Raw genomic sequence first — 24,885 nt, 5'->3', positions numbered from 1 at the left:
GGTGCAACCTAGGAGCTGATGCTGCTGAACATCATCTCTAGTATTCTGTTATAAATTTACCATTGTAGCTGCAGTGAGAGACACAGGGCTTTTAGGTAGCCTGAAGTTTGAAGGAAAGCATTTCAAAATTCTAAGTGATTTTTTTTTTTTTTTAATTTTCAAAAGTTATAGTAGAAATACGCTTTTTAGATATATTTTGAGGCTTATATTATTCATACAAGATCGATTATAAAACAACAAGGAATAGAAACTTGTTTTCACTGCACATTTTTGAAATTACTTAAAACAGATCCAGTTGAGTGTACCACAGAGATTCATGCACATTTTGCATGAGAAATGGTAGATAAAACCACATGACTTAAGTATTGTACGTCTCATATTCACAGGACAAGAGGTTTTGGTTTTTTTTTATTTCACAGGCTAATGTCTGCAGATTAAAATCTGCAACCTCACAGTAGATTTTTCTAAGTGTCATTCCTCCGGAAAAGTTTGTAGAAATTAATATTACAATAACTTCCTTGCTCTGCTGTAATGGCTAGAAGGACACATGAGATTCACTCCCTCCCCAGTCTGTCACAACTCAAAGCATAGACCAGGTAAACTGTGTCATCTCCACAGATATTTAGAAAAGGCCAGCAGAAAGTTTTAGAAATATTCCTCCAACCTGTCCATTTAGGTGAGTCATCGGTTCCTTTCAGATTCCCTTTCCTCAGGGCAGCCAAGTGCATAAGTTTTTCTGGCGCTGATGGAAATAATCATGTGCAGTATTACTTCTTCCCCACATGGGAAGTACACTTACTCTCTAATGGGGAACTGAAACAAGATTCTCACCATTCTGACTAGTGACAACGCAGAACAAATAGGAAACACTTCACGGGAAATGTTTACAAACATAGTGTACACAGAAGACGTAAGAAGCTTTCACATGATGAATGAATACTTGAAAGCAATAATCTTTTTTTTTACTAACATTCATGAACAGGAAAGGAGTCAAAATTAGTCAGAATAGGAAACATTTGTGAAGATTGTTTCACCAAGCTGCATTTAATGCAGGTAATTGCGTACGGCAACTATAATTATGAACTCTGTATGCAGAATCTATGCCTGGTAACATAGGTGACATGAACTCTTAGTGAAATTTTTCACAAGAATTAATGCCTGAAACAACATTGACTCATATTAGAAGTCTAAAATATACCTTTCTGCATCCACTAGCCATTTCAGCATCACTTACTATCCCACTCACCTACTGTACAGCAATGTGGTCACAGGGCTTTTCAGGTTAGAGACTGGGGGCTTTGCATCTCCCAGTTGAATACTGGTGCTGAAGATAGCTGACAAAAAGAAATTCTTAATTTGAAGAAGAATTGGTTGCTCATGGCAAATAAAGAATTCCCATCTACAGACATAAAATATAAGAAAAGGACTGGACAAAGTTATTACAAGTGCCATTTTTTCTCTCCTTTTTTTCATAGATCTCTCAATAGGAAAAAAAGCCCAATATAATGGGCTTAATTTTCAGTGCAATTTATTTTGAAAGTGTGCATTCTGACAGTTGTGTCATGCCAGTGAAGATCACCATTATATCACAACTGAACCCCTTCTGTGTACATGGCTGTATCTGTTTACTGTACATAAGTGATACACAACGCAGCAAATGTTTGTACAAAGAAAGAGTCACTCTGCTTAGTGCTTGTCCAAAACTAGGACAAGATCATGTATGATATCCAACAGTGAAGGTGTTTGAATTCCAACGCAGCACTTTATATCCCACTTTTTTAAAAATAAAAATCTGCAGCCAGGTTTTGGCAGTCTGACTCTCTTGTTTCTGAAATCACAGACTTTAATGGAAACATAAAGTTGATACACAAAACAACATCTGAAAACAGCTAAATTGAATTGTGACAGGAGCAAGCTTTGGTAGAAGAACTGGATTATTTAGAATAACCATCACAAGGCTAACAACGAGTCACTCGGGACTTATGTCCCAACATTTGTAGCAAACAAAAACTTATCTTTAACCATATTGGATTACAAATAAAGACAAAAATAGTGCTGATCATTTACTCTTCCACGTAGAACACATGGCCTACAATCTGATCGCTCTCCCAAATATCCAGTCAGTGTTGTAAGCTCAACATTGTTATATTTCACCTTAACAAACTTCAAAGACATTTTCCTTGTATAGTTTCATTAACAGTAGAGTTTTAGACCAATTTTGCAGTACAAGTGTTGCTTACTCATGACTTCCAAGGTAATAGGTTTATTTGGAGTTATGTCATGGCAGTGTCCTATGCATGGCAGTGTATCCAATTTGGAGCTGAGAGGAGGACTCCAACCCACTGAACGTGACTGCAAACAAAATCTCTTTACTTGAATTCAATCTAAAAATCCCATACAGTGTATTTTGAACTCATAATAGGAATTATGATTGTACAAGATTGTACATTTTAACATTAGTAAGATGTAGGTGATAGAAAGTAAATTGGGTCAGATGAACACTCTTGATTGCCATCAGTCTATACAGCTTATCTTCTATCAAATTGATCTCCATTGTGCTAAAGGTAAGAGAAGTTAAGACTAATAAAACAAACTCTCTTCTCATTAAGACAAGGCAGTACATTTTCCAAGACTTCAAATGTTGAATCTCAAGTCCTCTATTGAGTTACTTAATGTTTTTCCCAAACCAAGATACAGGCTTCTTTAGTGCCAACCTCCTCATAACACTTCTCATTTGATTGCAACCTCAAGTAATTTTGGAGCCTATTTCCCCCCTCCCTTCCATATATTGTTTGTGCTTTCTGCTTAAAACAAGTGGTTGTACACTAACAGCCACTATAAAAGTAGCAGTTCAAGTACATTTTCCCATCCAAGAAAGCTGTAACACGGGATGGTTAGTCTAAAAACCAGCGAAAATGCAGTGCGAGGCCATTTGCAGTAAGAAGTTGCCGAATGGAACCATATGCAAAATGGCAATCTATAGAAAGAAGTACTGGAACTGCAACTCTTATCCAGCTTGATATGTTTTTTGAAAGGGGAAATCACCGATTATAGTTTTCAGCATGAATAACACACTTCAGAAACTACCAATAAACGGGTTTGCCAATTTAAAAGCTTGTTGATTGTACAAAGAACGAGCCAATGGACTGTCCATTCTTTGCATCTTGGTTCCCCTCACGAGTCCATTACCTTTCACAAAGAAAATTTTAGCTATCAAACTTGTCCATAAATTTTGCCGCTGAGTGTGAAACCATCCAGTTAGCATATACACTATCATTTGCATATCTTGAAAACACAGAGTTAGTGCCATCGAATCTTGTGAGTGGAACGGGGCTCTCCTCAGGCCAGTTCGGGTATGACATGCCTAAAAATGAAAACAGATAATTTTTTCTGCACTGAAGAACCATAACTTCATGTGCAGACAGTAAGGCCCTTGGCAAAACTCCCTTCAATATTTTAAGCCAGTCCACTGGATTTTGTCCCAAATCAATTCATATAAATGATGTTTCAAACTCCCTGAAGCACAAATTTAGATGCAGGCAAAAACCCTGAAAAAATAAAGTGCTTACTTGATAAAAAAACTTGTGTGTGCACACACACATGTGCATAATGAAAAGTTAATAATTTTTGATGAGCCTCCAACTTTCCATAATTTTATTTTGTAACAATCATGTAGCAATATATTGCTTTGCAAGAGAAGTTCTTGCTGTACAGGAAGTGCTCCAAGATTTAATAAACCTATTTGGGACAGGATCCAAAGTCCATTCCAATGACTGAGAGTATTTCCATTTACTTAAATGGGCACCTTTCCTTTGTCTTCAGTGAGGTTTTGGGGATGCTTTCACACCCCCACCAGGGATCCCCTGCTTAATATTTTAGGAAATCCCAGGGGCACAACTGAGTTAAGTTCAACAAAGTCCTCAGCACTCTTGTCTTGATTAGCATTTAAACATGTATTTCAGGCATGTAATTATTTGCATTGAGTACAGTAACTGCTTCTCAGTTTAGGCACAAGCGATCACCAAAATGGAAGGAGAGTGCTTAGCACCGTGCTGTACAAGCAGAGAACCATACCAGGGTAATTATTTTCAAAACCAGATATCTGATTTTGTTGCTTACTAAACTTTCAGCATCTGCCACTGACCTCAGTGGCAACTTTTTCTATTACTGCATTCTTCTAACAATCTGGCCACTAAGTGCCCCAGAGTGAACATGAGTTAAGGGAACCTATTAAAGAAAATTATAGCTAGGATACAGATCAAAAATAGACGGGAAGCCATGTAGTAATGGCAACTTTTAAGCTAAAAGATCCAACTTTTCAAAAGTCATACTGCTTGAAGAATGGAAAAAAAAAATCTGTGATGTTAGTAAATATCTAAAAATGTGTAGAATATTTAATCAGGAGACAAAATGTAGGAGTTTTGGCAAGAACCATTTTTACTGTCCATCTCACCATAACAATATGAAAGCATATGTTCTTTGTAAAAACACTTGCTACATCATTCAATCAAGGTTTAGTACTGACATTTTCATAATAAATCAAAGGACGTGAAAACAGCTGAGTGTATTTTCAAAATGTCCATTGTTACTTCAATTTTTAATTCAATCAACTTCACATGTTGATTTAGTCTGTATATAATACTTATATACAGTATTTCTAACTTCTGTATATAATACTCTGGTTTAATTCTATGATACATTAAATAGACAGTTCAGCTTATGCCTCCAGAACACATTAACAGCAGCTGAAATCTAGAAATTCAGCTTGATAAATGAAAAATCTTGCAGATGGGTCCTACATTGACCTATTGCAAAAACCAGTATTTTAAAAGAAAAAGTCTATTGCTTAAATTAGAGATGCAGATTCTAACATACTTTAAATGTTCCTCGCCCCCCCCAACAGGGTAGTTGAATTAGATATTCGTTAACCTTTTATATTTCCCCTGAGAATACTTCCCTGATTTTTTTTTTTTTTACTGTATGATATCTAGTCATTTTACTTATTTTCACATCCTTTTAAAAACATTTATTTTAAACACAGCTGCAAAATGACTAAAGGATGATCCTGATGCAAACTTGACATTTACCAAAAGAACAAAGAAACAAACAAACAAACAAACAAAAAAAACAAACAAAAGAAGCTTCCAAGCAAATTTTGGTTGGCTTCATTCAGACAAGAAACACTGTAATGGGGTTACAGAGTCTGAGAACAGTGCAGAAGAAAAATCATTTTTTGTGTGTGTTGCTAGAATCTAGTAAATGCATGTGAAATTCTACCATAGAGTTTGTTTTCAATCCATGTGGAAGGAAGGGTTCGAGGGAGGGGAGCATTATTACAGTCCACGAGTGGTGTCTCCTCTTCTGAGAGCCCATCATCATAAAGTAAGGAATCGGAAGGTGTGGAAGCTGCGAGATCTAAGTAGTCCTGAGAAGTGAACAGATAAAAAGCTGGGTTAATGTACGTGGCAATGTTGCTGGTTGGGTGTAAAAGGCTAAATGTGCATCTGCTTGCTTTAAAACAAGTACAGACCTCACTGCATTTTTCTTTTGATAGTACCTCCAGCACCTGAGCAGGCTCTCTCTTTCTGCAGCTATAGCATCTTTGGAAGTATCTGATTTGCCAGAACACTAGACATGCTAGAGGTATAGTAATACTTTCCTTACTTAATTCTGCACATCAGTAAAATAACCAAGAAGTTCAAGGGCTGATTTGTTTGACCTTCAGTTTCTCTTATGCCTGATACATATGTATGACTGAAATATATATATAGGTGCTTAAAGGAGAAAGAAACTCAGATCTCCTTATCATTTTACAAAAGCTATTACATAAGCATAGAATCATCTCAGTTGGAAGAGACCCTCAGGATTATCAAGTCCAACCATAACCTAACTCTAGCACTAAACCATGTCCCTAAGAATGTCATCTAAATGCCTTTTAAACTGCTCCAGGGATGGTGTCTCCACCACCTCCCTGGACAGCCTGTTCCAATGCCTGACAACCCCTTCCGGAAAGAATTTTTTTCTAATATCCCATATAAACCTCCCCTGGTCCAACTTGAGGCCATTTCCTCTCATCCCACCACTTGCTGCTTGGGAGAAGAGACCAACAGCCTCCATGCCACAACCTCCTTTCAGGTAGTTGTAGACAGTGATAAGGTCTCCCCTCATTCTCCTTTTCTCCAGGTTGAACAGCCACAGTTCCCTCAGCTGCTTCTCACAAGACTTGTGCTCCAGACCCCTCACCAGCTTTGTCACCTCCTCTGCACTCTCTCTAGTATTTCCATGTCCTTCTTATGATGAGGGACCCAAAACTGAACACAGGATTCAAGGTGGGACCTCACCAGTGCTGTGTACAGTGGCACAATTACTCCTCTAATCAAATCTGGTAATAGTCCCTTTATTTCCTCTGTTTTTCATTTGTAACTGCTCCCTTTCCTGTAACTAGACATTTTTTTTTAATATTTGTGTTTACATGCAAGTAGAATGCATCCATTCCTTTGAAGAAAGTCTATACCGGATTATAAGAGTTCTAAAGTAACTCAGAATGGTGGAATCATACAGTTTGTATATCTGTTGCTATCATCATACAACTAAATCAGATTCAAGGAAATACTGTATTCTTCTAGTTCTAGGCTCACTAGGGTTATTTATTCAGAAGTGCAATTTAGGAATAACTTTTCACAGTTTGTTTTTTTATTTTTTAATTTAAGAAAACTAGGCAGATTAAGTATAACTCATCTGCATTTAGAGTCAAACTCACCAAAGCCACTATATTGAATAGTACAGTTTTTAAAAAGCTGGATGCGTCAAAATTTGATGAAAAGCAAAGTACTTTCCTTTTTTTAAAGAAAACATAATTTCTGTTTATTCAAACTCAGTTTATGATGAAAACCTTCAAAAACTCATGCTTTCCCACACTTACCCTACTCTTCACCATCATTTTTTCTAGTTCCTTGCTGATCTCAGCAAATGTTGGTCTTTTATCCGGTTCTTGCTTCCAACAGCGCAACATCAGGTTGTACCTGTCACCCACCACCAGGGCGAAAAAGAAAATAAAATTGTTAAAAGTGGGTCATGCTTCTGCTCAAATAATGTATAGTACTGAAGCTGAGCTGCGGCATGAAGGCCATCCACAAGTACATCCATCATTTTGTCGTGTGTTCTGATAAACATTCACGAGAATGGGCTTTAAATCTGTAAAACTCTGCTGTTATATCAGAAAGTAGGATTTTGTTCTTTATTTGTACAAATTCTGAAAAGTTTCTGTAAACTTTTATTCAAAGTGACGCCTAAACTAAGACTATTTGCAGAAACTAACATTCTTTTGATTACTTCTGTTATTGTTATTTTGACTATATCTAGTCTTATTCTGTCTTTAACTGCTTTCTATAGTACATATTGTTGAAACGAAAGAGAGCAGAATTGAAGTTCTATAGTTAAGTGACTATCATCAGACAGACATTGGCAAAGCTCTGGATGTGTAACTCTGCAACCTGTGCTGTTCATGTTATTTTTTCTAGCTCAAGTGTTTTTCAGCACAAAGTGCTTTAGTTGTGTAAACAGTTGGCTACAAGAACTACAGCAACCTATTAAAACCACTGCATTTTTTCCCTCATCTATGACCCATCTCTTCCTTGACTGGAGAATGCAATTTAAGAAAAATGGTCCTTAAAGTGCTGGCTATCAAAGGCTGTCACAAAAATTTCTGAGCAAAATGGAAGAAAATCTAAACCAGTCAGAAAGCCACAATGTGTCGTTAATACAAAAAAGAAACTCAGACATGGTCAGTTTGCCTAACCTAATAATTATCAATGATATAACATGTGTTTGAGGAATGAAGTCTTATTGCTTCTTGAGATCAAACAAACAAACAAACAAAGTATTTCGTAGAGGATATTTGCCAGTGACACTTGTAAACCCTTGATGTTTTTTCCTCTGTATATGGTATTAAAAAAAAAAAAACAAAAACAAAACAAATTATATTGTTTATACTCTGTTTTCTCAGCCCGGATGTGGCCAAAGCATCCTTCATATTAAAAATCAGTCAAAAGAGCCGTCACAGTGATTGTAGCCTGATAACTTTCTGAAAAAAAACTGACCATGACCAGATTTATAGGCTGAACATAAAAATCATGCATCATCTCCAAATGCTGTGGAGGAACCACACAGAGAAGATACTTCACATTGAGGGCATTTTAATAAATCAGCCAATAAAATATGAACTGTCTCCAAATTGAAAAGATGTCAATCAAGTCACAGAAAATCTGTGTCTTCTAGAGTGTGTTTCTGGATCAAGGTATCCTTTCTCCTTTGTAATGCCAGGAAAACTAACAGACAATGACTGTGGATGTAACACCTCTCTCATTTGGAGAAAAGTACTGAAACATTTTCTTGAATATTTTAGCTACCACTGTTTTAAGAAATTCTCCTCCTCACCCTACCCTCAAAAGTTTTAAATATTCAAACTCTTTTAATTGTTTGGTATCTGTGTTATTCGATATCCACAAATATTTTGGATAGACCTGCAAGCTTTTCCTGCACTTTACTGTTCACTAATTACATTACATTCTTTTGAGTACTACCTACTTTGATTATACGTCTGAGAAACATAGAATAGTATCTATGTGGTATTTATTTAAACCTTTTTTTAATGTATTTTTTCAACAAATGTTTTATGAATGTAATCAGATCAAGAGCTACTTACATTTCTTCACTGCAGTTTTCTGGTCTCTCCATTCTATAGCCTGTTTTTAGGAGGTTAAAGAGTCTTTCAGGAGCAATACCTGGGTAGGGATTGCCTCCCAAAGTTACAATCTCCCATAGCAGAACTCCAAATGACCATCTGAAAAAGAGAAAACAAGCTTTTGAGTGGTATGTTTCAGGAACTTTGGCTTTCACCTGATGAATCTCTTTCTAGTGTTTTGAGAACCCAACCAAATTCAAGAACTTGCTCAGCCAGACGGGCCATACAGATGCATGTAAGGCCATCCTCGTTACCAAATACTGTTCATTAATAAAGATCAGCAACCAAGTCAGTAGAGATAAGGATGGCCCTCTTTTATCCACTAGCAAAAGCCAGTTGTATCCCGGGAAGGCCCATCTTCTTTAAACAGCAGAAGGAGAAAGTCCTTCCTATGATGGCCCAGCCCAAAGGCTTGTTCCTCTTGTGCAGTGCTCCTCTCTTGTTCCTTTGGCTACAGAGGGAGTCTAACCTCCTAATTAGCCCTTGCAGTCCTATTCAGAAATAATTGTCTAAATTTACACAGGCTAGCTCAACCAAGGGACTGGTCTGCTCTCTTGACTATGAGGTTGTGTTTCTTTATATGTACCATGTGTTTATTTCAATCATAAGCTACACCTTTGAATTCAGCTGGTCTGTTGGGCCATTTCAGCAATTCAGGACTTAATTTTCTTCTTAGAGTTGATGAAAGAAGAGGAAAGAATTTATTCTGGAAATGCCAAGAGCCTAAAATATGGTTTAACAGATGACAGGAAAAAACTGTTTCCTGAAATGAACAGAAGAAATGGTGACTTTTTTAACCTACTTTTATTGATTTGTTATCAAACAAAAAGACCTTGCTCAACAGGTTGGAAATATTTAGATAGATTAAATTAGTCCATTTTTGGAGGGGAGGCCAGGAGAAAAGAGACAAAAATGTTTTTCTTTCCCTAGTGGCAGGTTTTTTTTTGACACATAAAGAAGCTACAAATTACTCTGAATCTGCTCAACTGACAGAACTGCCAAAATTTGGATGTTCAAAATGAAGGAAACCAGCCAACACTGTTTCACTCCAAGGGGATACTCAAAGGGAGGCATCTGGAAGCAAAAATGCATACAATTCATGACAAATGTTAGTTTCTGTGCTCTCGCCATTGAGTAATTTCTGTGAAAACTCCACTTTTAAGATTTTAGGAAGTGTTACACATCTAATGCCAAAACAAACAGCAGTGTATAATTCCCTTTGAAAATTCCATCTCAAAATGTTAGTCACAAACCTCACCTCCTTTCTGATTACATTCCACCCGTGCTTCTCACATGTTAAACAACAATTGTAACCCCAAAAGTACGGCAATAAAACTTCCAAAATGGGTCTCATGCAGTCCTAAGCAGTATGCTGCAGTTTTTCTTCCTGATGCCATTCACTGAATTAATTTTTAATCACTCTGCACATTCTTGAAAGCTAATTAATATTTATAACATTTTCATATACTTTATTAATATACCTCCTCAGACCCTTTTTGAAGCCAATTATGCTCTGCCATCAGGTTGTAATTCTATCCATGATTAATTCAAATAAACTTTGTAGTGTGGCTGGTTTTATTTTTAAAATCCACCTCTTCTGCTTAAAACTCGCTTATTTTACAGAATATGGAAGGAGCGATCAGATGAGTAATTTCTTCATTAAAGTTGTTCAGTAAATGAGCATATTAGAATAGAATGCTGTAGAATGCTGCAATGCTTTCAAATCATTATACAAATTAAGTACTATGGGAGGAGAAACAGGAGATGGAAAATTTCACATTGTGCCATGTTTATTCTTGAATAAAAATCTGATCAGAAAAAGCCAGGAAAAAAAAAATGTACTCTACAGAGGAAGAGTAGGTTAGCTGTCCTCTGATGTCATCAACCTCTGAAGCAAAAAGGAATTTTGTGAATGCTAGCAAGTAGTACTGCTATTGAGCACTGCTACCCCCTAACTATATAGAAAGGCTTTAGAAGGAAGAAGCTGGAAAACAGAAAAAACATTGTCAGGAAAAAAAATGAGCATATTGGAATGGTTGTTGAGTATTTTAATATATATTTTCACTTAAAATGTAATTGCATTACCATAAACAACAAGGACTATTCACAAAATAGTATTTTCAGCGACTGTAAGTATCTAAAATAACCATCAGCGCTGTAAAAAAGTATTTCATTTATCTGTGTGGTGCTGTTGGAATGGCATTCATGGAACAGCACTGGAGAGGGTTTGCTCTGCAACTCTGTATGTCTCAGTATTGTTCTGCAGGGACTTGGCTAAATTAGGCTATATAACACTCTTAGGTTACTTCATGTGGAATGACGTGAATAGTGAAGGTGACCTCACCAGTGAGTCAAAGGCACTGAATAAGTCTGGCAGATATTTAGACCTTTTATGCCACTGTGCTGGAGCAGACCTACGAAGCACAGTGCGGTGCTCTGGTAAGAGCACTTGATGCACCTCGGGGAAAGCTGGTAAAGCAGCACAGCTCTGCACGGAGACACCGACCCTCTCTGGGAACAGCAACACTGCGCAGCGCTAGCGTGCTGCTGCTGCACTGAGGCTGCTGCCAGAGGCCAGCTGTGCAACCTCTGCTGGGCATCACAGCAGGTGCACCAGAGACGGCTTAATAGCAGCACGTCAGGAAACACACGGGGAGGAACAGTGGTGGATCCAGAAGAGCAATCAACAATCAAAGAACAGGCAGTTACATGACAACACAATCTGTTCTGGCCCCAAACCATAGTTACAAATCTGTTTTGCTGAAAACGAAGAAATTAAAAATGTGCTATGAAGTTTTTAAAAGAATTTTAATAATTCTCTGGGAAAAAGTCATAGGGAAGTGAGTTAGCACAACAAATACTTTGAGGAGGATAAGCAAGGCCCAGAAAAACCTGTAAACAGACCTAAGTAGAAGTGACATTCTCCCAAGAACCACCCCAATCTTTTTTTGTTTTCTTACACCAAATGAAGCAAAGTAAATGAACCTATTTTGGAAATTCATTTTGTAAGGAATTTCCAAGGCAAGTAAAATATTTTACTTCACTAAAACTGCTCGAACTCGTAGAGAGAATAAAAAGTAAATTAATTTTAGAAGTACAAATTGAAAGGTCCCTATTTGCACATACAGCTATTATCAAAGTGTTTTCCTCCAAAGTGAAATGTCATTGAGATTAGTACGTTTTACTCATTTGAGTTTAATGAAAACATTATGTTACTCAGATTCTTTTTCAAGGGAAACCTGGAAGATATCAAGATGCTACCCAAAATGCTACCTAGCAGACAATCAGGCATAAGTACTACCGCTTTTGCAGTTCCTTAGAGGTTTTTTTTCCTAAATAAAAAATACTTAGTTTTACATTGTCTGCCTGGTGACTAGTTACAAGCATCATTCAGCTCAGAGAGAAAGAAATTAAAGTATCTGATTCCTCAGTTAAATGTATATAGACACTTCTCTGCCTGGTTCGCTGCTGATCAGCCATGAAAGCACCTTAGCTCTGGTTGCTTTGGCACCTAATCATCCCAGGTGGGGAAGAAGCATCTCCATCTTCAGGATCTCTGTTTCCCTAATCGTACAAATTAACTCGCATCTTGGCACTGGAACTGGACTACGGCCTAAGGTTTGAGCTGACTGTCATTAAAATTAATTGGAGTTTTGTAATTTATTTCAATAGTAGCGAGGCCAAAAGGTAAATTCTTCTTTCCCTCTTCCCACCCCATCCCTCATCTTCCAGCAAGTGTTACAGACAATTGATGAACAGGGACTGGGAAGTTTGGGTATAACCATTATCTTTAGCAAAGACCAACAATTTCTGTCTATATATTTCTGTATATATATTGAAAGGCAACCATGTCACATCAACAGAACCAACCCTTGTTGATTACAACAGAAATTATGTGCTTAAATACCTCTGATAACCTTTTATTCAGATTTAATTCAACAGTAAAAAAATCTTATGTATCATTGCCAGCTGATGGTGCCATCCAGGCTGTGTTCTTCACATCCCTCTGTAAGACTAACAGCTTTGGATACCTTGTTGTGCTTCATCCCTTATCTCCTTACACGAATACATAAACATAAAGAATGAAAGATTTCATACTTACACATCACTTTGTGTTGTATAGATATGATCAAATAGGGACTCTATGGCCATCCATTTAACAGGTATCCGGCCCTAGGAGAAAAAAAACCCCACAAAAATATTAATAATTACTGGTCAGAAAATAATGTTTCCAAGTGGAAAAGCAAGCTATTTGTCTTCAAAACCGTAACAGATACTCTATCCATACTCTAGTATTTTCCAATGGACTGAATGATTTGGCATTTCATAAGAAAAACAGCAAGGAGAAAAATTGTAGGAGTGTTTAAAATCTCTCATTCATTTCATTCCACACACTTCATCAGTCGAATTATGTATAATAAGGTGGTATAGTTTTTTTCCAGATGGTCACAATTTTAAGTCAGATAAACTCAACTCTCCTCTTAACAAAGAGTTTCATCCAAAGAGTTATATTCTTCAGACATGAATGCCTGTCTTCCCATTGCTGTTGGGAAATGTGCAAATGAAAAACCAATGGAGAATGGTGATTAAAAGAAAGAGCTATCGCATTTGTATCAGGGACGTTGCATAAATGGAAGGACCTAGATGTTAAGATGTCTTTGGTTTCAGAACTGTACCTGGACAGTCATATTTGGTTACTGGTTACTAAATTGAATCTACAAGTTGCTACTTCTCAGTAGGAGAAATTCACTGATATAATCTGAGAAATTTGCCCCCGATACTCATGAAAATCTAGCTTTGCAAAATTTCTTAGATGTTTCATAACCTTCAGAATATCATATGCGTTATTTCTTCTTCTGATAAATCTCACATATATATGCAACAACTGTTTCAGTAGGATTTGAAACTTATCCTTCTTCCTTCCTCTCAATTTCTTGTTTTCCCTGTTTCCCTATGCAAGCAGAGAGATGCTTGTTAGGCTCTGAATAAATAATACTACAGTGACTAGTGTCTCAGAAGTAAAGAGAAAACATCCATTCAGTACATCAACACCCTGTCAAATAAAATTAAACTGCCTTTATGTAAATGCATCATACTTGAAATACAGAGCAACTGGTATTGATCCATGTAAAACAGATATATCAAAAGATAAATAAATGAATGTGGCAAACCCCTTTTACATATGATCATGTCTTCCAAAATGGCTTTTTTTTTTTCTTTGCAACTTATTTTGACTTAAGAAACATTCACACAAACTGGCCTGAAAAAACAGGGAAAACTAAACTTTAAAATTCTCACTATTAATGGAAAACTTTTCAAAAATTCTAAAATTTTCACATGCAAAAAATTCTGCTGGCAACTCTTTCACATTAAGTCATAGAGGGAAGTGAACCAACACTGCCCATCTTAGAAAGAGTCAATTGAAAGCTGTGTCAGTGAACGTCACAGTCTGGCCTGGGATTGACTTGTATAAGTTCTGCTGAGGTCAGTGACAGGTGGATGCAAACAGGCAGAAAGCAGGATTTGGCTTGCTGTAGTTGGTAATATTTTTTACAAGCATAAATAAAAGACAAGCCTTAATTTGTCTTCTTAGTCTCAAACTTATTATGCTGAAGCGTTTCTTCTCAGGGAAGTACTGATGTGACTCAACAACTCATCTTTTTATCAAATTTCCTTTGTAAAGTCCTACAGCTGAAATGTTACCATATGCTGAATCCTGCATGAGCACTGCGAGCAGACAGAACTGGATCCAGGCACCTGACAATAATTTACTGGGGCAGGGAAAACAGAATTGCTTTAAATAACCTGCAGTAGGTGGCATTAGCTCCTAATCTACCCTGACCTTTTGATGAAGATTTGGTATCTTTCATTTTGGAAGTATTTGTAGGAGGCCTTTGCTTCAAGTTTTCTACATAGATGTGATCACTCCTGAAATAAGGATCTTTATAGAAATTGCATTTTTTTCAACTCCTTGGGATTTTTTTAAATTTTTAATTATAAATAGGAGAAAGGACAGAGAAAACTGATGTTGTGGGGTTTTTTTTGTGTTTTCAAGCAGGTTGACAAAGAACTGGATAAATGAGAGGGCCCACCTTGTTTAAAAATTGGCTGCCCTCTACCTGTAAAAAGGTTAATAGTTAAAAGCTCCATCAATGAAAAAGGTGTCATTCTTCTGTATTTACATTAACAAAACACATGCTATTTTTAAGCATCCTGTGTGAACTCTCTAGCCTTAAGAAAAAGAAATAATTTATTACAGGCTATTTGACATATTGTTTTTAAAAAACAGCAGGTCTCATCCTATTCTTTAAATATTGTCTTGAGACTTTTGACATGATCACAGAGCTGTCAAGGTGGGCAGGAACCTCACCCCTCAGCTCAGAGCAGGGGCAGCCACAGCAGGTTTCTTGAGATCATTTCCAGCCAGGTTTTGAATATCTCCAGGGACAGAGATTCTCTGGGCAGCCTGTTCCAGTGTTCAATCACTGTGAGGGTAAAAACGTTTTTCCTTTTCTGTAAATGGAATTTTTCGTATTCAAAATAGTGTCCATTGCTTCTGGTCCTGTCACGGGGCCACAATGAGAAGAGCCCTGCTCTGGTGGCTTTATTCCCTTCCACCAGGTATATCAGTAAGTTCCCCCCCAGCCTTCTTTTCTCCAGGCTCAACAAACACAGTTCTGTCAGCTTCTCCTTGTGTGTCAGATGCTCTAAGGCCTTAATCATCATAGTGACCCTTCTTTTACTTTTATTAACTTTTACATATTAGAAATAAATTAGTTTTGTTGATGAGTCAACAAAAAGAGATGGAAGAGGTAGTCATGACTTAAATATGATATATTTTTAACACATAAATGTATTACTGTCCCACTGATAAAGCTCATAATTTTGCTTCATCTTGACTTCTATTTCTTTAAAACAGAGTATCATTCTAAATTAATAAAAATAGCTATCTTTTCTAATTTTTTATATTTTTTATTTTTTTCTTCTATGCTCGATGTTTCAGTATAAATGAATTCTTTTAATTAGGTAATAATTCCCACTATGGTATTTAATATGCACTGTACCTTGCTCCTCTTGACATATGAATCTTCTTCATATACATCACGGGAGAGGCCAAAATCTGAAATCTTCATTTTGCGCCCTTCTGCCACCAATACATTTCTGGCTGCTAAATCTCGATGGACGAGCTTTAGGAAGAAACCAACAATAGTGCTTATACTTCTTGTGGAGGGACCAACTGCTGACACATCCATCTATCTCAAGGACATGCTCAGATCACTGTTATACTGCCCTACCTTCATTTCTGCAAGGTACTGCATTCCTCGGGATATCTGCCATGCAAATGATATCAGATCTCCCATTGTTAAGGCTCTCTCATCAGGATTGTCCAAATAACTTGAATTTCTGTTGCCATCACTACCCACATAGCTTGGTCCTACTTTTCGACTTTCCCTGAGAAAACTGCGCAAGGAGCCGTATTTAGCATATTCCACAATTAAATACAGTGGGCCTGAAATAACAAACGCATGGATAAGTAAACAATTAATAGATAATAATTTACTTATTTTCAAAAAAGTCTCTTCTAATCAACACATTGCTTTGAACAGTCAGAGGCTCCAGACACCTCTGGCCTCTACATAAAAGGCACTGAATCAGACATGGAATCATAGAATATTTTTAGCTTACATCCTCTATGCGAATTTCAGCCTAAATCAAAGCAGAACTCGGGCTCTTATATATGCTCTCACCTAGATAATTTGCGACTATAAAAGAGACAGCCTTCTTACAAATCAGATTTGTGAAACAACCCAACTTAGAGAAACTTAAGAAAAAAAAAATGAAAATACTTTTCTGGAGTACGCGATACTGAGCTCACAAATCATCTGCTAATTCCAGTGTTGTACGTAAGATGCCTTTTCATAGCACTAAGAAACATTCTGACATTTCAATCCATTAGTTTCTTTTCCCCATTACCCACATGAATAATATCCACTCAGTGCTTTTAATGCTAAATACATTTGTCTGCCGTATCAAAGCCCTCCTACCCCATACGCTAATGAATTAACTTGATATTTATTAAAAGCCTATGACTCAGAAACAATTCACTTCCTTTGAGATGGAAAAATACATTGTACTGAAAGGAAAAAAAAATACATCCTGCCCCACTGGTTCATTACTTTACTGAGACTCAGAGATGACTCAGTCCTGAGTTATATTTTCTGACTACAGCTTGGAACAGCACTGGCTGGGCAAAGGCGGCAGACCTTTGCCCAAGGTCACAACATGCATACTGTGACTTCAGGCTGCATAATTACAGATGCAAAAGGAAGAGGATGTTGCTATGCAACTTCATTTAATATGAACAGAAATTATTCAGATCAATTCCTATGCACAACAACGAAAAAACCTGACAGTTTATAATACACGTCTGAAAATCTCCCACCTTGAAATAAACGTTTCAATATCTGTGGCTTTTAGCAAATATTTCACAACAACAGGGAGACAATGGTTTTGTGACAGAGGAGGAGAACTGAATATCAATCTAACATCCAGCTATATTTTAACAAAAGGATCTGTAGTTGTCTTTTCTTTTTTCCTTTTTTTTTTTCAAAGGGAGATCTCAGTCCCTGGTTCGGGCCTCAAAGCATTGTTTTAGTATGAAGAACAATAATAATGAAAACCCCATTAATCTTTAAATATAACCCACATTTGGAAACAATATTGTACATATAAATAACAATATAAAAATAAATATTGATTGGAAGAGAATTGGTAGTAGACTGGTTACATTTTAAATGGCTTCAGAATCAAAATCTATATTGAAGAAAATCACAGGAAGAATGTTTAGTTACACTGAACTGCATTTCTCTTTCACTTTAAACACTGCTTTTCTTATATGTCCCTCATTTTTTCAGCCAGCAGCAGATTTAAAAGATACTCAGCAATTATTAAGCAGTGGTCCAAACTCAATGACCTGCTTTTTATTTCTTTGGTTGATATTTTCATCTTAATAACAAGCTTCTAATATTTACCATCTTGACTGCAGGCTCCATAAAGTTTGATGACGTGAGGATGGTTCACCTGTTTCAGAAGGTTGAACTCCGAAAGCAGATCTCGCAGTTCACTCTGGGAAGCATTTTCTGCAGAAAGTGTCCAAACACACAGTTGTGGTTAGGAAAGCATTACTCAAGAGCTCTCTATGTACCGCCTGAAGTACAAAATCAACCATTTCTCCTGGAAGAGAGACAGTTCCCCACCTCCTCTCTCCTGCAGTCATTCACATTGGAACCAAGCGACTGGGGCTGCTGCTGCTCCGGCTCGGTCACCTGCTCTAATCATCGCTCTGCCCTGATACAAATGACTACAGGAGGAGCAGGTCAACTGAGAACCAAGACCAGAGTCTGTAACGTCTTGAAGATGCCATGAAATAATTACAGACCTTTTCTAGTCTTCTAGAGTAACTTTTTAGGGTGAATCAGTGCAGTGAAAGCTTCAGAAGCATAAAAAGCCAAGATTTTACATTTATCAAACAAAAAAAGACTTGCTCAGTTAACTCCCTCCTCCTCCTGAATACTTTTTCTGACAGAATAAAAATCCACTAATCTGCTGGTTTACACTTGTAGCACACATCCAGATCTAGAAGCTAAGCATACAGTTCAGGTTGTTTTTACTGGGAGACATGTATGCAGACTTTGCTGATGTCAGTGGAATCGTGTGACTGTATATCCCCTAGAGGTTTTCTCAGCCTTTCAGGCATTTTGGTTTTGCAGAATTCTGACTAACAAACTTCCTCTTTGAACGCACTGGGGCTTGAAGACCTTCAGTCATAAAGACACCAAAGGTCAGAGAAAACCCCTTTTCTACCTCATTCTTAATCTCTCTGACACTGGAACCTCTCTGGATAGTTCCTACAGAGTGCTATTAAGGGACAGTTGACAAGTATGTGGTCACCTTTACTTAAAGCTAATAAAAAACAAGTTCAGATTCTGATCTCTGGTACCACTCTGTATGTTTTTCCATAAAAGCTATAAGCACCACATGATTTATTTACATATCCATTTAAAATACATGTGCTAATAGTTTGCCCTAGTCATGATATTTTTTATTCTGTTCTATTATATGTTTGTATTAGTAATATATGTTTGTATCTGCCATATATTATTTATAGTGTGAACCTTCACTCAGAGTCTTCTACCCTAGGGAATGCAAGATGGAATGGTCTCTCACTACTGATAGTGACTACCAAAAATACCCATTTAGGTAAAACAAAAATGAACATCAACTTAATGCCTGTGAGGAAGTCCTATTTTTCTAGCTCTGAAACTGTGTAGCATGTGCAACAACAGAACAAAGTTCCCCATGTACCATACCTGTTTGATGAAAAAAATAACTTTGCTAGTGCACAAAGGGAGACAATTAGCTCTAAAGCTTTATGCCTCTTGTTTTTACAAATTTTGAATAGTCTCTGTTTACATATAGGTTGCTGTCTTCCCCTTTAACTTTATTGTAATGAGGGCATTCATATCATACAGGAGGTCAGACCACTGTGGACTAACGCATTTCTTATACTTAGCTGTTATAACAGTAAAGTTAAACTGATAGCAACAGATAAATATATGCAGAATGACAAACGTTCTCCCCAGCCAAGTTGGAAAATAGAATTGCAGGTGACTATCTGCAATGAAATTTACATTACAAAGGGATTCATTAGAGCCTGAAGTATTATTGTAAATGTCAGATCAATTTATTAAATAAGGTGCTTAAAATAAAGGGTTACTCCTTCGCATTATCAATTCTGTCAACTCTTTCCTTCTTAAGAGCTAGGGGAAGCTGAATGTTAAATTATCTGCAAGTAAAAGCAACGTTTTCACCACCGCATCTTGGAATTTTAACTCAGTCACGTGTTGTTAATGAAAATGCGTTAGAAAAATCAGTGACACAGATACACAAATAAATATGAAATGAAATTATTACTAAGACTATTCTATTGATAATGGTATACAGGTCATTACTTGAGTATTACAAGTTAACTAGTCTTCACTTCTGAACAGACTAAGTTCCTGGATTTCCTCCACATGACCTATTCTCCACTGAACCTCTTGCAATGCAGGTATGCACTTCATAATGCATTTATTTCTGTGGTAAAATAATTAGATGGGCAGCATCTTTGCTCGCAAGCAGCAAGCCTTTCTGAAGCTTGTTTCTCTATTCTATCTCATGTATCTCTAGGTGCCTGATATGTAGGGACTACATGCTCATATGAATGAGTACACAAGATGGTAGAGAAGCACACAATTTTCTTTTCATACCTATTTCATCTTTCAGGCTGTGGTGAATAAATGGCCTTCTGAAGAAACCGATTTAAGCACTGACCTCTTTCACTATCCTTGCATGTCTAGTGAAGTCTTTATTAGAAACCAAGCTCAGATATTAGATATGTAAAATCTATACTCACATATATAATTGTAAAGGTGGCAAAAGCCATGCATTACAACAGCGTCCACCTGAAATGTGCAGTAATACTGGAGACTACCTACTCAGAGACCAAGCAAAAACATTGATTTCTTCATGGTTTTCTTTCAGAATAATTTGTTTTCTATATGGGAAAGCAGCAGGTATATTTGGGGCTGAAACTACTAAAAAAAACAGGAACAAACGGTCAAGGTCTCAATGTTATCATCTCAACATTATGTAGGCATATTTTTTTTTTCCCTGGCTTTAAAGTCTTAGGAAAAACTGAAGACCAGGAGACTGCAATGGGCTATTCAAGCCAATTTGGCAGAGCTCCTAGTAATTGAAAAGCAGATCAGAAAGTATAAAAGTAGATGGAATTCTCAATCAGAAAAATAAATTAACAGTTCTACTATGTATCTTGACATTATCACTTTCATTTAAAAAGTTTCATTTAAAAAGCTTTGTCAAAGAAAACTGGGTAGAGGAAAAAGGAAAAAAAAATCAGAAAGTTTTAACAAGCCATTTCAATATTCGTATCAATGCCAAACAAAATTAAATACATTTTTTTATGTTAAGTTAGGGTCTCCTCACACATAATTAATTACAATTTGTGGAAATTACTTATATGGATAAATGTGATGCTCGCTCCTAAAGCAAAAAATCTGTCAGAATATAACAGAATGCTGAAAAAAAATGGAGGTTGTGACAATGGTTGGTTTAGCTGACCTCTTACTTCCATGTGAGCCCCTCTTAAAATCCATTCAGAGGTTACAAGAACTAGTTTTCAAATTGTTTCGGACCCAAATGTGAATGTACCTTTTAGCATTTTTACTGCCACAGTGGTATAGCCAGCTCTTCCCTTGAGTCGGAATGCTGTTGCCTTGACAACCTTTCCAAATTCTCCTTCTCCAAGAGTCTTGCCCAAAACCAGGTTCTTCCGAGGGAATTCCCACTTTGGATCTTCCTGCAGGAGAGAAAAAGAACCCTATAAGACAAAGCAAGAAAAAGAGCGGCTAGCTGCACCCAAAGTGTTAATGTTCAATAGGAAAACATTCTTCAGGAATCCGTACAGTTTGGTGTACAATGCATGGTTGCTTTTTTGATCAGCATCAGTGTATTCCTACAAAAGCTTCTGAATATCTAGGTATTTTGAACGTATTTTTCCATTACCTTGAAATCATCTACTTCAAAACAAGCTGTACACATAATCTATGGATAATGGATTATATTTACAGGTCTGGAAAAATCGGATACAGATGAAAAATGAAACAATAAAGGAGAAATGCTTGCTTTCAGAATAACTACGAATATGTGACCTTGGACTTCACAAAGAAGTATATCAGTTTTACTCACAGAATAAGGATTTCCCTTAAGAATTCATCAGAGAGAAGAATCCTTCTCTTATGGAATTAGTGTTATTAAGCCTTACAGTTGCAAAAATGATGACAGGTGGCCAAACAAGACAAGAAATGAAAGCAAACAGAGCATAAGGTCTGTGAAGACTTCCATATCTAATATCCAAACAGATTTGATGTTGCCACATGTCTCATAAACTGGCACTGTTTCTGTACCATGTCAGTCCATGAAAATGCGCCAGCCAGCAGGCATCCTGGATAATATGTGATAGATTAAAGGTGTGATAGCATGACTGGCAAAGGATCCTCAAGATGTGGGTAAGACTTACACTTCAAACAACACCTACAGCCTGTTTTGTTTTAAACTTACCTTTGTTGTGATACTATGGCTCATCACAGACACTACAAACCTATGGATTACTAGTATTTAATTGGACAAAGTAAAACCACACTACTGGCAAATGTAGAGTTACATTTAGTAAAAAAAAAAAAAAGGCTCAAATTAGGCCTAAGATGCTATATTGTATTAAAACATAACAAAAATACATGGTTTATACAATTACTCATTAATTATCTTCACTTCCCTGCCTGTACACATGGCTTCCGGTTTATTATAGTTAGTTGAATCAGGTATTTCTTTGAATAGATTGCATTTCTGTAAGATTTTCTGTATGAATAAATATTCTTCAGGCACAATAAGGACATGGAAAAAGAGCGTGCAAAATGACGTCAGACTTACTGGTATTTTAAAGGTGTCTACAGACACCTGGTTCTCCATGGAATCTAAAGAAGACCGGCGGACATTAGTGGAAGAATAACTGATGGGGTAGGACTGGGCTGGGCGTCGGAACGTCATTTCTGCAGAGGCAATAGGTGGCTTCGGAGAATTCTTGTGGTACCGATGGATGAAATAGGAAGAAAGCAGCACGGAGATGATGAAGGACAGCAGCACTGCCCCTGCTATCACAGTCTTGCACACATCATCACACAGTTGCTCTGTGGACCAAGAAGAACTTCTTAGAACTTTGCTTGTTGCCTCCTACTTCCGATTTGGTAGCACACATGACACACACATAGGTGCGACAGAAACAGAACTCAAAATCATTTACAAACTTAGGAAACCCTAATAGCTAATTCTCAATGACATCTCAGAATTTGCAAATATGCTCACTGCATGTACCAATTTTGGACACCAACAGGTAATTGTTTGCCTAACTGTTTAAATGTAAGCGCAGGTAGCTTGACCCCATATTCCTGACCTTTGTAGACGTAAGCTACTTCTGACACTATTTTTTAAGACCCAGCCTACCATATATTGATCTTTTGATGCCACTTACATCTCTGGAGACATGTGACTGAATTTTTCTTGCGGACAACAGTTTATGCTAGAGTCATCCAACTCATCAAATAAAATCTTCTTATGTGAATTTACTTCATTATTCCACTTATTAGACATTAAATAACATTTCTCTTCAACTTTTTAGATTAGGAGACTTTGAATATTTCTGCTTTGTATTTAAGAACATAATAATTTCTGAAAACACTGCCTAATGCTGCAGCTGCTTCTAAAGCAATATGCAGTCTTTTCCTCCCCATTTCCTACTTCACCTTTTGCAGAAGCACTTTGAGTGTCTTGCTTTGGAAACTGAGTTTATTTAAGTCTGTGTGCCACTAGAGAGCATTCCTAGGGAGTCACTTCCTGAAGACACTGAGAGATCTAAAATACAGTCCTTGCACTGTTCATAAGACAATCCTGACTTCGGATCCATAGCTAACTTAGCTACATCTGCAACCTGTACCTTGGAAGTAGAAACAGCACAATATCCCTCCACAATTTAAAAAAAAAAAAAGAAAGGCAAAAGCAAGAAGCATTATGCTTCCTCTTTTTCTTCTTATGCCTACCGAAAATTTACTCGAAAGAGTAAACTGAGATATATACCAAACAATTCAGTTGATGTGAAATATTTCATGTTATATTATAAGCAATAATAAAATTTATTAAAAAACAAAAGAAAACAAACAAACCACTAGTATTTAATCCACATCAATCTTTTTTATACAAATGTATAGAGCTTTTCTGTTCAAGAAAAGGTCCATGAGAAAAGTAATCCACTAATCCACACCTCCTCCTAACACAATGGCTGCTGGCTGTCTCTGACATTTGGAAGCTGAGATTTTCAGAAATGATTAGGAGGCTGGAATTACCTGAAAGTAATAGAAGTCATTATTCTAATTCTGCTAGCTGTCTTTGTAAACACCAGGTGAATCTCACTAAAATGCAAATGTGCTGCTGGAAAGCAAAGGACGACCAACCTGTTTGTCATGTAGTAACGGATAAAAAGGATTCTTTAATCAAAGATAGAAATAACCTCCCTCTGGAGATTTTCAGGTTCCATAGTAGAAGGTGCCAGTTCTTAATTAATTTAATATTAGCAGTGTCTGACCAAAAGTATTGCTTATTAACACGCTTACACATTTAAATCATTGTATGCATACAGAAGGTAGATAGGAACAGAGGAAAAGACTAATATGAGAACAGCAGATAATGTTTAGACTTACCCTGGATATCATCTTTCTCACAATAACAGTTCTGTCTTGGGAAGCAGTAACAAATCCCATGTCCTGACCTAATTCCAAGATTTCCAGTGCCTTTCCCATGACCACCAATAATGTTTGCACCTAATCAAACACAGACACAAGCCAAGATTCTCACATGTAGTCAAAGGGAAAAAAAGGGCTCAAAGACTTCCATGTGTTCATCCTAGTATACATCTGAAATTTGACAGAGCAGCACAGTGATAATGACAGGGATTCCTGAGAATTAGGGGAGTATCTAAATTCTGGAATTTCTGAGATCCTGAGGTGAGGGGATCTTGGAATGCTTGAACATTAGATTTGTTTAGCAGCTATTCCCATTATAGCAAACTCTGGATTAAAATATATCTATACTAAAAATATAATTGTTCTCCTTGCAACACATAGTTGAGATACTTTCCTTATTTAACATACCCATTAGAACCTTCTATAGAATGCCATTATTTATGCCAAACATCTACCTCAAATTATCATCTCATGGCTGTCATGGTTCAGTTTGATCATAAAGCTTTATGATTCTATATCACTTGAGGTCTTATGTTTTAAAATTCTCTGTAAAATATCTTCTGTATTTTAGTTTCTCTCTACCATCGTCTTATGTATGTTTTTACACATGAGGTGATGTACCAGTTGTATTGACCTGCGGTCTACAGACTTCAATTCTATTCCTGGTATCAATGCCAATTTCCTCTTACCTTGGAAAAGTCCAATGCAGATAACTATACTTAATCACATCTC

The 24,885-nt window shown here is 36.8% G+C and overlaps 1 protein-coding gene across 3 annotated transcripts in view; it reads right to left on the bottom strand.

The window, feature by feature from the left end:
- Positions 1-1,803: 1,803 nt before the first annotated feature.
- RET (ret proto-oncogene) overlaps positions 1,804-24,885 on the bottom strand; it is an 85,260-nt gene continuing 62,178 nt past the window's right edge. For all 3 annotated transcript variants that reach the window (XM_065843248.2, XM_071811747.1, XM_071811748.1), the window contains 11 exons: positions 24,112-24,231; positions 22,292-22,548; positions 21,014-21,161; positions 17,776-17,883; positions 16,039-16,253; positions 15,808-15,930; positions 12,846-12,916; positions 8,705-8,842; positions 6,923-7,022; positions 5,278-5,425; positions 1,804-3,364 (listed from right to left, as the gene is read on the bottom strand). In XM_065843248.2, the coding sequence (XP_065699320.1) occupies positions 3,207-3,364; positions 5,278-5,425; positions 6,923-7,022; positions 8,705-8,842; positions 12,846-12,916; positions 15,808-15,930; positions 16,039-16,253; positions 17,776-17,883; positions 21,014-21,161; positions 22,292-22,548; positions 24,112-24,231 (1,586 nt within the window). In that variant the 3' untranslated portion in view covers positions 1,804-3,206. The remainder of the gene's footprint in view (positions 3,365-5,277; positions 5,426-6,922; positions 7,023-8,704; positions 8,843-12,845; positions 12,917-15,807; positions 15,931-16,038; positions 16,254-17,775; positions 17,884-21,013; positions 21,162-22,291; positions 22,549-24,111; positions 24,232-24,885) is intronic.

Source organism: Patagioenas fasciata, chromosome 8 (genome assembly GCF_037038585.1).
Source record: "Patagioenas fasciata isolate bPatFas1 chromosome 8, bPatFas1.hap1, whole genome shotgun sequence".
Lineage (NCBI taxonomy): Eukaryota > Metazoa > Chordata > Aves > Columbiformes > Columbidae > Patagioenas > Patagioenas fasciata.
The sequence above is the reverse complement of the archived record's forward strand: the minus strand, read 5'-3'. Positions and strand labels throughout refer to the sequence as shown.